This window comes from Arachis hypogaea, chromosome 14 (genome assembly GCF_003086295.3).
Source record: "Arachis hypogaea cultivar Tifrunner chromosome 14, arahy.Tifrunner.gnm2.J5K5, whole genome shotgun sequence".
NCBI lineage: Eukaryota > Viridiplantae > Streptophyta > Magnoliopsida > Fabales > Fabaceae > Arachis > Arachis hypogaea.
Window position 1 is genome coordinate 1,911,163 of NC_092049.1, and position 14,235 is coordinate 1,925,397.

Below are 14,235 nucleotides of genomic sequence, written 5' to 3' on the forward strand. Positions count from 1 at the left end.
GAGCTAGCACGTTGGCGGGTTAAGTCCACAAAATCTCTTTTTTTATTAAATATTAAATAATATATATAATTTCATAACTATTTTAATTATTTATAATTTCTAAAAACATAAAAAAATTATAATTTTTAAATTTACAAATATTAAATTCTTTATAATTATAAATATACAATAAATATAATTATAAACCAAATTTTTTGAAACAAAATAGTAAAATTAATATTGTGCAAAGTAAAATAAATATTATCCAAAATATATAATTAAACATCTACAAATTTAGAACATAATCAATCAAACGTAAAACATAACCCAAAACACTAAATTAAAATATCTTTAAAAAAAATCCTGAACTCAGCGAGAATATCCGTTCTGTTTCAAAACCCACAGTTTAAACAGTGCGAATTAGGTGAGCTTTTGATGTGTGACAATCTTAATTTTTTATCTCACTCTATTTTTTTTGACAAATTATACAGACAATCCAACGAATTTAAATCCGTTTGTCACCTCTAATTTCAAAAGATCCAACTAGTAATTGATATGATTACGGAATATAATAAAATGTATGTTCAACAAACATATTTTTTTATTCACAATAATTGTTGCTTCGAATATTTGAAATATTTAATTACAATCAATATATTCAAATCGTTGTTTATGTCTTTTTTCTATTTTTAATTTCTTCTAGTTGGGGATAATTTAGCCAACTAAGAAAATGACTATTATTATACTAGCAGGTAGTACATTGAAATGACGAGGAGTAGTCAATTAGTTTATCTGTTTTTAAAAAGTTTTAAAAAAAATGCACCTACTATGTCACATAATTAAAATTTTATTATTTTGCAATAAAACATCCAGTACATGTCATAAATTGTGGTCCTCATCAAATTAAGTAAATATAAAGTTGATGGATCACTTGAGTTTGATTGGTCTAATAATTAATTTATTAGTCTGCTTAAATAAATTGTTTGAGAGTTTAAATTTTGTTTTATGTATATAATAATCAATGACCAACAATAAATTTTTAAATAAAATTTAGATTAGTTATTAATTTATCAGTTAAAAAATATCGTAGAAAAGTAGAAAACTAAAAAATTAACATATACTTAAATTATTTTATCAACAATATATTTGTATCTTTTTAAGTGATTAATGATTTTGTTTTTTTGTTTTTGTTTCTTTAATTCAGTCATGCTTAATCAATAAGCTGTTATTAATCAAATCAATCCAGGACAACGTCATATTTAGTGGTCCTGAACGGAAATAGGGGTCCCAAAATCAAGCAATGACAGATTAATAATGATTATTTATTTATTTATTTGTTAAATACATCAATAAATATTGAGAATCATACCAAGAAACAAAACTACTATATTTGGAGGACACGTTACTATAACCTCACAATATTTATTTTTTATTCAGTTATATTTATATAACAACTAATTTGGATAAATCGAGTACTTAACTTAATCATTTACTTAAGTAAATATTAAGAATTTGGATTTCATTTTGTGTATGTAATAATTTATTAGCCAATAACAAACCATTAAATAAAGTTTAAATCTGTAACGAATTAATTTTTAATCTCTCAAATTAAAAGATACGGTAAAATAAAAAAAAGTTATTTTCATTGAATTTGTATTGAACTCATATACTTAAATTAATGAAGTAATCAAACTATAATATCAAGTGATAAATCATCAACATTATATTTGTATTTTTTTAAGTGATTAATGATTTTGTTTTTTTAATTCAGTCATGCTTAATCAATAAACTATTATTAACCAAAAAATTTGAAAAGATAGGAGACTCCAATCCGCAACCTCTTAATTGAGTATGGGGAGTTTATGCCATTTGAGTATATTACTCAAATAGCATTTGAGTAATATACTCAAATGGCATAGATTCCCCATACTTAATTAAGAGGTTGCGGATTGGAGTCTCCTATTTTTCCAAATTTTAAGCTAATAAATAATAGCTCAAATGGCATAGTCTCCCCATACTCAATTAAGAGATTGCGGGTTCGAGTCTCCTATCTTTGATTAAAAAAAAAAAAACTATTATTACCCAAATCAATGTGGTCCTGAACGGAAATAGGGGTGCCAAAATCAAGCAATGACAGATTAATATTGGTTATTTATTTATTTATTTGTTAAATACATCAATAAATATTGAGAACCATGCCTATCCACCATTACATATCTCTTCCTCCTCTCTTGCACATACATATATTCTTGCATGTCGATTTTCCACCATTACATTCACAAAAGAGCTTGACTTTAACGTGGCCTCCTGCAGCTCTAGCATCGCCAACAGCTCTAGCATCGCCAACAGTAATTTTATTGAATTTTGGCCAACATGTAACCAGCAGAGAAAGGTGAGCCATTGGATGAAATCCCACACCAATCTCACACCATTAGATCATCATTGATGACTATTAATCACAAAAGTTGCTGACCCCTAGCATTGCTCTAGGTAATTAGGGAGCTAAAAGAGTCCAAAATTAAGGGATCATCATAATCATGGAATCCCAAACACAGTTTAATAATTCTCATCACTCGTTGCCACTAATAGACTTCACAACTGAAAATCTGAACCCTGGTAGTGACTCTTGGGTTTCAGCATCCCAAGTTGTGCGTACAGCGCTTTGCGATCATGGTGGTTTTCTCGCACTGTATGACGAAGTTGATTCAGAGGTTTATGACTCTGTTTACTCTGCAATGGAACAACTGTTTGATCTTCCAGTTGAAACTAAAAGGAAGAGCACAACGGAGAAGCCTATATTTAGTTACTCTGGTCAACTCTCTAGAATACCCTTGTATGAATCTGTGGGTATCGTGGATCCGCTTAGCGTAGATCAATGTCAAAAGTTTACACATATTATGTGGCCTCAAGGAAATGATCATTTCTGGTAATTAATCTTTTCTTGTAAACTTTCAATTTAGAGTGATTCTATATGAACACTCGTGTTTGACCTTTACACCATGTTTGGTTTGATAGAAAATGAGTGGAAAGAAAATGGATGGAAAGAAAATGGAAGGAAAATAGAAAGAAAAGAAAATTTTTATATGGGTCCCACTAAAAAAATTTTCTTTCCATCACAAGCAAGAAAACAAGAAGAAAAGTATTGTATTTTTGTATTTCTAATACTACTCTTAGTTATATTATTATTAATAAATATTAATATAAATTTAGTTTTAATATATTATTATAATAAAATTTATATTTAAATATTATATGTATTAGATAAATAATTTAAATCAAATATATAAAATTATAATATTTTATAATATTTATAAAATATAATAAAACATGAATAAATAAAAATACTTATACTTTATTTTATGATAAGGGTATTAATGTAATTTTATACTATTATGATTTTCTTTCTTCTCACTTTTCTTTCCATCTATTTTCTATTCATCCAAACAACACACAAATAACTCAACTTTTCATTTCATTTTCTTTCCTTCCATTTTCTTTTTAACATCCAAACAAACCCTTAATTAAATTTGATACTAGTAAATAAGGTTTGTAAACACTCGTGTTTGACCTTTAATTAAATTTGATACTAGTAAATAAGGTTTGTAACTTTCTTTTTTATTTTGTTTCTTACTCTTTTAGTTGAAGTTCTTAAATTCTTTACAAAAGGAAAAACAAAAGGAGGAGCTATAAAGATTCGTAGTTGGTGTTTATAAGTATAGAAGTAGACTTTTCCTTAAATTCTTTTTAGATAGATATTTAGTTTTAGTTGGCTTTTGATTTATTTTTTACTATTTTATTCATTTTTATTTTTATAAGTGTGTTATATACTTATATGTACACCAAAAATTAATCACTAATCAAATATTATGTATAAAAGTATGTATTTAGCATTTCATAAATATATTACTATAAATAAATTTGATTATTAGTTTATTATAAGTTTGATACTTTGATTATTCTACTATACCAAATTTGATTTTTTTTGGCTAATTATTTAATTAAAAAATATGTGAATCAAATATGTATAAATATACATAAATATATAATAACTAATTTAGTATCTAATTTTTAGTATGTATAGAGATTTTTTGCTCCTCTTATAATGGATCCTCTTTTTGCATTGATTGATCTAATGACGAATTTATCCCTAACCTTGAATCACAACACTAACTTTTTGCTCTATAAGCAGTTTTTACGCTGTAAATATATAAAAATATTAAATTTTTATATAATTTATTTTTCATTAGGATAAAGTATATTTTTTATTCTTAAAGTTTGACAAAAGTTTTAAAAATATCCCTAAGTTTTATTTTGTTTCAATTTTGTCCCAAAAGTTTTCGATTTGCATCAAATATACCCCTAATGGCTAATTTTTCAAAAAAGTTAAGATCGATTCAACAACAATTTCATAAGAACAACCCCTCAACACAAGCAAATCAAGCATAATTTTCATGTATTATTGTTATATTGGTCTTAAATTTTTTGAAAATTTAGCCTCCGAGAATATATTTGATGCAAATCGAAAACTTTTGGAACAAAATTGAAACAAAATAAAACTTATGGGTATTTTTAAAACTTTTGCCAAACTTCGAGGACAAAAAATATACTTTACCATTTTCATTATTATGTCAAATATATTGACTGAACATTTGGGATTTAACTACGCTCTCAACATGCAGCGAAAGTGTCAATTCTTATGCAAAGAAATTACAAGGACTAGACCACGTTGTGAAAAGAATGTTGTTTGAGAGCTATGGACTGGAGAATAAGAAATTAGAATGTTTGCTGGATTCAACTGATTATGTGCTCCGAGGTTACAAGTACAGAACACCAAAAGTTGGTGAAAGCAACTTGGGAGTGGCTCCTCATTCAGACACAGCCTTCCTAACGATACTAAATCAGAAGGTAGAAGGCTTGGAGGTTAAGCTGAAGAATGGGGAATGGTTTGAAGTTGGTGTTTCATCCTCTTTGTATTTGGTTATGGGTGGTGATGCATTGCAGGTCAGTCATTTTTAAATTTGACATGTACGTAATATAATATTTTTTGAGAAAAGGACAAATAGGTCCCTGACCTTTTGTTCTGCGGGCATTTTTGTCCCTGATCATTGAAAAATACTTTTAAGTCCATGACATTCACAAAACTTGGACGGATCAGTCCCTCCGCCCAAATGCCTTCGTCAAGGACTGATCCGTCCAAATGCCTCCGTGAGGGATTGATCCGTCCAAGTTTTGTGAAGGTCAGGGACTTAAAAGTATTTTTCAATGGTCAGGAACGAAAATGTCCGCGGGGCAAAAGATCAGGGACCTATTTGTCATTTTCTCATTTTTTTTTCTCTCACCATTTTGAATATCAAAAAACTCTTGGGACTTGCAATTTTTAGTATTTTTTATCATTATTTGACCTACACTAATACTAAATTGTCTTCAATAAATAAATTTTACTGATTTATGTGTGCAAACTCTAAAAAATATAGGTGCAAACTGTATTGATTCATATGTGCAAAACTCTAATAAATATAGGTGTAAATATATATTTCTTGTGTGCAAAACATCTATAAATATATATGCAAATTATTGCTGGCCAATAATAATAATATTTGCTGGTTATATAGTATTGCTCTTAAATATTCGTCCAAAACAAAAAGTGGATAATGTTTCAAAATAAGTATCTATTTTTTTTTATTGGAGTTTAGGAGGACCTTTAATTTTGTTATTCTATAACCTTAAAAGAATGTGCCAATTTCACTTTTTCTAATTGGTTTTTCTCTGCGAAGCAAAAAGCTAATCTCGAAATGTGAAGAGAAAGTTTAAATCATATGGATATTAACGTTCACTTTTATAGACCTAAATGGTTTTTTTTTTTTTTTTTTTTTTTTAAATGGTTTGTCAAGTGGCTTGTGTTGGCATGAAGGGACTATGTAACTTCTTTAGGGGTGAAAGAATTCTAAAAAGTTTCAACCACGCTCTGATTTGCTTAATTTCCAAGATCTTAAACGCTAGAGACATGTCTCAAATCAAACCTATTAGTCTATCCTCTATTTTTTATAAGATTATATCAAAATTTAAAGTACCTGTTCAAAGACTCCAAGTTTTCACAAATAATTTTGTGAGTTCAAACCAGCACTGTTCACAGTGTGTTCTGGGGTACATAGAAATCCCAGAACCTTGAAGTCTTTGAAGTGGAGAAAATTCAAGTTCCTTAGGTAGTGGCCTTAGTGTTGAAGCTCCACCAACAGATATATGGAAGGTTAGAGTAAATGAAACTATTTGGGTCCCTCTTCTCTAGATTTCTTTTTGTTTGTGGGAGTTTTTCGTTCTTTTAATATGTCTCTCTTTGAATAATGTACTTCATTTTCTAGTAAAATGCAATTATCTTACCATTAGGAGAAAAAAAGTAGTGGTTTTCATAAAAAAGATAAATTTTACTTATTATAATTGATACTATATATTTTTTAAAATTATGGTGATACTTAGATATTCTTAATGAGATAAATATTTTAAAACTTTAAAAAATACTAATGAAAAAAATACTAGGAAATAATGTATTTAATAGCTAACAAATCCTATTGATAAAATCGTTTTAAGAGAAAACTTATGAGTAAAAGAATTATTTTTCTCAAAATAATCGAACCAAGTACCTTATTTTTATCATAACAAAAATAAATCTCCATTTTTGTGATAAAAAATTAAAAGAAAGTGCAGAATTTAAACGAAACAAGGTTCCCAGTCTTTGACAATTCCACTTGATTTTTGGCACAACTAATTGAGAAATGGGAAGTGCTAGGTGAACAATGAAAATTTTGAACAATATGAACAACCACCAATCAAATGAAAATATACTACATCCTAATTTAATGCTACTAATTAAATTTACTCTTTTAATCCTATTAATTCACATTGTTTACACATTGTTCAAAAATCTTGTTGGTTACCTGTACTTTTCCTTGAGGAATATACTTCAAAATTTTTTACATTGCTCTGACTTAGTAAATAACTTGAAATTTTCATGGCACAGGTGTGGAGTAATGACAGAATACCTGCTTGTGAACACCGAGTCTTGGTAAACTCAAAGATAGATAGATACTCTACGGGGCTGCTTTCATATGTTAATAACATAATGGAACCACAAGAGGAGCTTGTGGATGAGAAAAACCCTCTTTGTTACAAGCCTTTTGACCATTACGGGTACCTCCGTTTCTTTCTCTCAGAAGAAGCTCTGAAATCTACTTCGCGTATCAAAGCATATTGTGGAATCTAACACACATACATTGTGATGTACTTGGTTGATTCATGATTTTAATTTCAATTGTGCAAACCCATTAGAACTTAAAAATATGTGTGTTAGTTTGTGTGGTGTCCTTATGATTCTAATGTCATGTTAAAATTTACGTTTCGTATTATTATTGATGTTTTATATGTGATATGTTATGTTTATTTCAGTAATTTTTATGTAATATAATCGTCAACTTCTTGTCGGATGAATGCGACAGAAGAGTAGTGTGTTATCCAATCATCTGAGATGAAATGGACAAGCTCATGTTTATGAATTGAGATTACAAAGCGTAATAGGTGCAAATAAGTGATATATTTGTATTTTGAGTTTAGATTAAATAATGATGGTATAACTTGAAATCATTATTACCAGTTATATGATTGTTATAAGGGAAAGTATAAGGAGCCAATAGAATATTTGTACCAATGGAGGTTTAGGGTGTATTAGAGATATAATCATTAGTGTTACCTTTTTCCATCAGCTGAAGCTTTTGGGATGAGTGGTATCATGGCATGGTATTAGAACTCTAGATCCGAAAGGTCAAGAGTTTGATCCTTGGTGAATCCAAAAATCAGTTTAAGCTTTTGGGAAGATGTTTATTATCCCTAGTACTCGGATGGTTATTCTAGATAGTATGGGGGATGTTCATTTTGTAACTCAATAGCCCATTGTACACATTGTACAAATAGTCCATTGTCTCCCTAGCGAGACTCTTGTTATAAATAGACAAACACATTCTTCTATTTTAAAAGCAACAGTTTGTTCCTTGAGCCTTTGCTTTTTTCTTACATTTATAGATTCTATTTTTAGTTTGCTATTCTTACTTTTGATTGAATTTCAATGTGCTATATTACGCTTTTAGCATTACAGTGTAATAATTTCTTTTAATTTTTTCGTTAAAATATACTTTTTTTTCTTGAAATTTTTTGAAAAACTTTAAGAATATACTTATAATATATTTTGTTTTAAATTTATTTATAATTTTCAAATATATTTCAATTATACCTTTGAAGGTTAATACCATTAATAAAAATGCTGACATGACAATCATATAATGTCGTGTCACTAACATGTGACATTCATACACTGTGGTATCACTAGCATGTCATAAGTTGCCCACATGAAGGATATAATTGAAGCACCTTTAAAATGTTCGAAAGGTTTTTCAAATATTCAAACAAATAGGAAATTGAGGAATTTGCTTTCTTATCTAGTCATGAACCATGCTCATGCTGAGAGGGCAACCTATAATGACACTTTAGTGCTTAAGTTAGTTGAGTGTTTTGGGTGTTTTTAATGTAGCTTCTCTTACATCTATTTTGGCTTACTCCTCATTTTAAATGTGTGTTTACTATCGTTACAGAGATAATAACTGTATTAGTCAATGTTCATCATGATTTGGTCGTTATTCCTATTCTATAACGTTTTTAGGTTATTCTTTCATAATTGGATATTTTAATACCATGAATCTACATTCCCATACCCTTAGAGTATCTGAGGTTACTGGATTTCTTCATTCCAGCATAGTCTTATTCGATTATGAATTAGGAACATTTTACGTTGCGCTAATGTCATTGTTAGGCCAAATTGGCTTCTAGGAACTTGGGTCTAGTCCAAAACAGTGCCCCAAACTACTCAACATTTCTTTTTTTTAGGCTTTTGTCTCGTTTATTTTAGTTTAAGTGATGCGTTTGCATCTTTAGTATTTTTCCTCTTTTAATTTCTTGTATTTTTAGATTTAATCATAATTTTTTTTATAATCTCATCACTTTTAAGTCTCATTTGCCACTAAGGTATTTTCTAAGTGTTACTCAATGAAATACAAGATTAAAAAAGAAAATCAAGTAGCAAAGGTAGCATGTTGATGCAGGTTTTACACCACAATACTACAGATAAGTGCACCGCATCGTACTAAGTAAAAAACTCACAGTGAGTGAGTGTCGATCCTATGAAGATTAACAAATTAAAAAAGCAATGGTTAATCGATTATTCTAGTCAGACAATCAAAATCAGGGTTTCTATAAGCTTTAACATAAATAGTAAAGTAACAAAAGCAAACAGTGAGTATTGAAAAAAAATATAATTAAAGGAGAGTTAAGGTTTTAGAGATGTTGAAGCTTCTGGATTTATACTTTTCACTTTCCACATTGATCATGCAAAGATACAATCATGGTAAATCATCAATAATCAAACCACAATCCTTTGGTAATTTGATTTCTCTTTAACCTAATTAATTGCTAATCCTTTAGTCAATTATTTAAGAAAAGAGTTAAACACGTTCACTGATTCATAAGCCACACAATTCATAAGAATCTCCTCTAGTTGATTCTATGTCACTTATCAAGTCTAGTTTCAAAACTTAAGAGTTGTGAGAATTGGTTTTTAAGCTTAATTTAATTAATCAAGTTTTCCAAGAAGTTAAAAGAATTCAAGTTAGAAAAGATTTATTTCCCAACACATTCAAACCCTTTTTGATGATGAACGAAAACCTATTCTTGAAAAGATATCAATGCATAAATCAAAGGAAGAAAAAGCTAGTATATTAATCCATGGAATCAACAGAGCTCATAAACTTAACCAAGAAAAATTAATTTCTCATGTTCTTCAAAGAAATCCTCGAAGAAAACAAAAACTGTCAAAAGAGAGAAGAGAAGAGCCTCTAGAGTCTCTAACTTTTTTCTTAAATACTAACCCTAAAAGGAATTCAAATTCAAACTAAAATAGAATCAAAATTCAAAGAAAATCAAATCTAACTAATTAATGATTGCCTCCAGCAAAGCTTTTAATTTTATCTTCTTGCAAATCCTTAATAAATATTGTGATTAGTGGGCTTGAGTTGAGCCATTAATTGACCACATAAATGATCAGAAATTAGAGATTTAGTGGCTTGATTTGATGCCCATGGAAGTAGCAAACAATCTCACGTGCTACGTGAGGCATTCACGTTATACGTGAAGCTTTCTTGATGTCCCAAATTGCTCCCTGTTTTAGTTCACGTTGTACATGAGCAAATCCACGTTATACGTGGTCTTAAAAACCTTCAATTGTGGCCTCTGTTTGCTCCAGGCGTTGTACATAAAAAAATCTCACGTACTACGTGAAAGTGTAATCATGTGTACGCATGATATCCCAAAATCTTCTTATTGTGCGTATGTATGGGTCATGTGCATGCATGATGGCCACGTCCTACGTGAAAGCCTTCACATCTCACGTCTAGTCTTCTACATACCAATTGAAATGGAGGGTCATGCGTACGCATGAATGAGCGAATTTTGCCACTTGTGCATACCCATGGGTCATGCGTACGCACAGCTTCCATTTTGGTGTTGTACGCCAATGCTCCCACGTTGTATGTTGGAGTGTCTTATGCCCCTGAGAGTGCATAGTTGGTTTTCCGTGGCATGTTGCACGTGAAGCTTTCTGTTCAATTTAGGGGGCTTTCTGTTTGTATCCAAAGAGCTTTCTATTTGGTCCTCCATTCTTATTCTTCTTGCTCAAAGTAATTCCTTGCCTCCTTTTCTCTTTAATCTTTGCCAATTCTCTTCCAAATTTTCTGAAATCAATGAATGCACACTAACTCAAAGTATTGCTTAATCAACGATGAAAACGTTGTTTAAGATGCAATAATTCTTAGTTTATTGGATGGAATTCTAAGAGAAAAATACTAAATATGCGCACGCATCACGACACCAAACTTAAGCTCTTGCAGGTCCTCAAGCAAGCAAAGAATCATGGCTTAGTCATCAAACTTTTCAACCTTATAATACAAGGTTCAATGGTTGCAATCCAAATGAGTTTGGTTTGCTGTTTCACTTATGCATAATTCAACACAATTGGTTATAATCTTTCAAGGCTTTTGTCTGGATTAGATTATAGAATCCTTCCTTGAACCATCACATTGAAGCAATTTTATTTACTTTCTTTTCACAGTTTATTTTCATTGGACGCTTTGTACCTTGAGCCTAGCCGTGACTCTAAATATTTTGTCTCAAGTTTTGCTCGACACAGAAACACCACAAGCACATAATTAGGGAGCTCTTTGAGCTTATATTGTCCTTTTAACATTCCCCATCATTGGTGCTCAGAGCCTTTGGTTTTCTCATTTGGAGAGGGGGGGTGCTTTGCACCTCGAGCCTATCCGTGACTCTAAATGCTTTGTTTTCAAGCTTTTTGCTTAATACATAAGCACCACAAGCACTTGACTAGGATGTTCTTTTAGCTTATTTTTCTTTTAATTTCCTTAGTCAGTGGTACTCAGAGCCTTTGGCTTCAATTCCAACCCCTTTTTCTTAGTTAATGTTCCTTATTTTCTTGCTTCTTCAAGGCTTTGTCAAGTATAAAGATCCCATAACAGTCCTCTAGACTAAAACCTCGAGCAATTTGGCTCAGCTTGTATTGAATATTCTTAGTTAGTTTGGCCTTCAAAACTCACATTGTCATGCTCTTTATGATCCATCCTTATTTCTTTTTGTTTTTTTCTTAGCACATGACTCCTTGCCCATGTTTAGGAGCAAGCACAATTATAATTGTTGGTTGTGATAGACAAGTAATAATATGTACTTGACAAATAGGAATTTTAACTGCAGTATATAAGATAGAACAAAATGGAACGAATGCATATAATTAAAAAGGTAGGAAACAATTAGAATTCAACAACCTTAGTTCTCACTGCCTTTCTCTTCATCATCTTCCTCTTCATCGCCTTTTAGGCTATGTATACTATAGCCTTCAACACCAAACTTAGAATGGTTGCTTGTCCTCAAGCAACAAAGAAAAGAAGAAATAATGGTGATGCAAATAAGCATAAACAGGATTATCAAGTGAAAGCAATCAAGCAGTGCAAAGGCTTATTCAAATCAAACAAATAAAATTAAAACAAAACTAAAGAAAAGATAAAACAATGTAACATAACTATGTTGTTAATATGTTTGCATGGGGGTGGACCTTGCATAAGTGAGGTGTGGCAACACCAAACTTAATGTGAGAACACCAAACTTAGTGTGACACAATCAATGTGAACTAGGCCAGGTACCCAGTGAAATGCAAATATCCTGTTGGTGTAGCACATCAAACTTAATCCATGAAATACATACATAACCTTAAACAAAGCAAAAAGAAGAATGAAAAGAAAATACCAAACGTTGGGTTGCCTTCCAACAGGAGATTCTTTAACGTCACTAACTTGACGGTTGTTCCTTGCTAATGTGGAGGTTGATCATAGTGCTTCACCTCCTCTTCTCTCACTTTGAATTTTCTCCCTGTGTCTTAATGTAGTAGCTCAAGATGCTCAAGAGATAGAATTTTATTCACAGTGTATGGCAACAATGGGTGGTGAGATAAGACCACTTTCTCCCCTGGTGAGAAGTCTTTAGTAGAAATTTTCTTGTTTCTCCACTCTCTAGGTACTTTTTTCTTGAGAGCTTCCTCCTTACTTGATACACACCCAACACCAAACTTAGGTTTAATATCAGGGGGTTTCTTGTTGATTGTAAATGGAGGCTTTGGTTCAAAACCCTTAATAGTTTCAATTGAATTTTCACCTTGCTACACCTTTTCTTTTGGTTCTTTTCTTCCCCATCATGAAAAAGGAGTTTCTGGAAGTGATTTGTTAGGTGCTTCCTTCAAGTTTGGATCCTTGGCTTCAATCTTCTTGCAATCCTCTTGATCACTTGAATGATGCATGGTCTTGAAAACATGAAAAACTAAATGTTTTTCGTGCACCCTCAACATTAATTCACCCTTTTCAACATCAATAAGGGCTCTTCCAGTATCTAGGAAAGGTCTTCCTAGAATGATGGGGGAGTTCTCATCTTCCTCCATGTCAAGAATAATAAAACCCACTGGGAGAAAAAATCTTCCCACTTTGATCAAGACATTTTCAACCATTCCATGTGCATGCTTCATTGATTTGCTGCCATTTGTAAAGTTATTTGTGTGGGTTTCAACTCTTAAATTTGTAACCTTTTCATTACAAATAAGGGCATCAAATTAATACTTGCCCCCAAATCACATAATGCTCTCTCAAAGGTGGTATTGCAAGTAGTGCAAAAAATTTGAAAACTCTCTGGATCTTTCTTATTTGTTGGCAAGTTCCTTTGAATAATTGCATTACACTCCTTGGTCATCTCCACTATTTGGCCTTCCTTCAAGTATTTTTTTTCTTGAACAATAATTCCTTCAAAAATTTATTATACAAGGGCATTTGTTAAAGTGCTTATATGAAGGGAACGTTGATGTGCAGTATCTTGAATATCTCCAAAAATTTGGAGTATTATTTTTCTTTGTTCTCTCCTTGGAATCTTTGAGGGTATCGAATCCTAGACTTGTACTCATGCACTTGGACCTTCTCTCTTCATACATTCTTTGAAGCTTGAATTATATGTTCTTGAGAGGTGGGGGTCACGTGTTCTTCCAGGGGATTAGCTTCCTCTTGAGTCTATTTCTCTTGCATGGCCGTGGGCTCTTCCTTCTCTTCTTTTTCCAACAACTTTTTACTTCTCAAATAAATATCTTTGCACTCTTTCCTTGGGTTTGGAATTATGTCAGTAGGAAGATCATTTGTGAATTTTTCCAATTGTTGAGCAATTTAGCCTATTTGCTCTTGCAGCTTTCTAATTGAAACACCTTGATTTTGAAAGTTAGATCTTATTTTCTCAATGAAGCCTCTAGTTTTTTGCATGAATGTGAATGTGCTCTGGGAGAGTTTCTCTATGGCCAGTTCAAGAGGAAAAAGTCTTTGAGAGTCTTGAGATGGTTGGGTGAACGGTGGTTGTTGTTGGTGATGGGATTTGAAGGAATTATGTTAAGGTTGGAAGTGGTTTTGTGGATGGTTGTTGTTGAAATTATGGGACCTCTGACCTTGATTTCTCCATCCAAAATTTGAGTGATTTCTCCATCCAAAATTATAGGTCTTGAAGAAGGGATCATTGTGAGGTGGCTTTGGAGTGTTATCTATATAATTTACTTGCTCCAAAGAAGAACGT

At 31.2% G+C, this 14,235-nt stretch overlaps 1 protein-coding gene across 1 annotated transcript; it reads left to right on the forward strand.

Moving 5' to 3' along the window:
* The first annotated feature begins 2,116 nt into the window (after positions 1–2,116).
* On the forward strand, positions 2,117–7,539 carry LOC112740898 (probable 2-oxoglutarate-dependent dioxygenase AOP1). Its single transcript, XM_025789598.3, has 3 exons — positions 2,117–2,905; positions 4,659–4,980; positions 6,995–7,539. The coding sequence occupies exons 1-3, from the start codon at positions 2,517–2,519 to the stop codon at positions 7,235–7,237; spliced, it is 954 nt and encodes a 317-aa protein (XP_025645383.1). The 5' UTR covers positions 2,117–2,516; the 3' UTR covers positions 7,238–7,539.
* The last annotated feature ends 6,696 nt before the right edge of the window (positions 7,540–14,235 follow it).

What these genes read in the sequence shown, in the direction of transcription:
- LOC112740898 (XM_025789598.3), top strand. Translation starts at nt 2,517, where the DNA reads ATGGAATCCCAAACACAGTTTAATAATTCTCATCACTCGTTGCCACTA. An exon ending in CAAGGAAATGATCATTTCTG is followed by an intron (nt 2,906 to 4,658) that starts GTAATTAATCTT and finishes CTCAACATGCAG; the next exon opens with CGAAAGTGTCAATTCTTATG. An exon ending in TGGGTGGTGATGCATTGCAG is followed by an intron (nt 4,981 to 6,994) that starts GTCAGTCATTTT and finishes TTCATGGCACAG; the next exon opens with GTGTGGAGTAATGACAGAAT.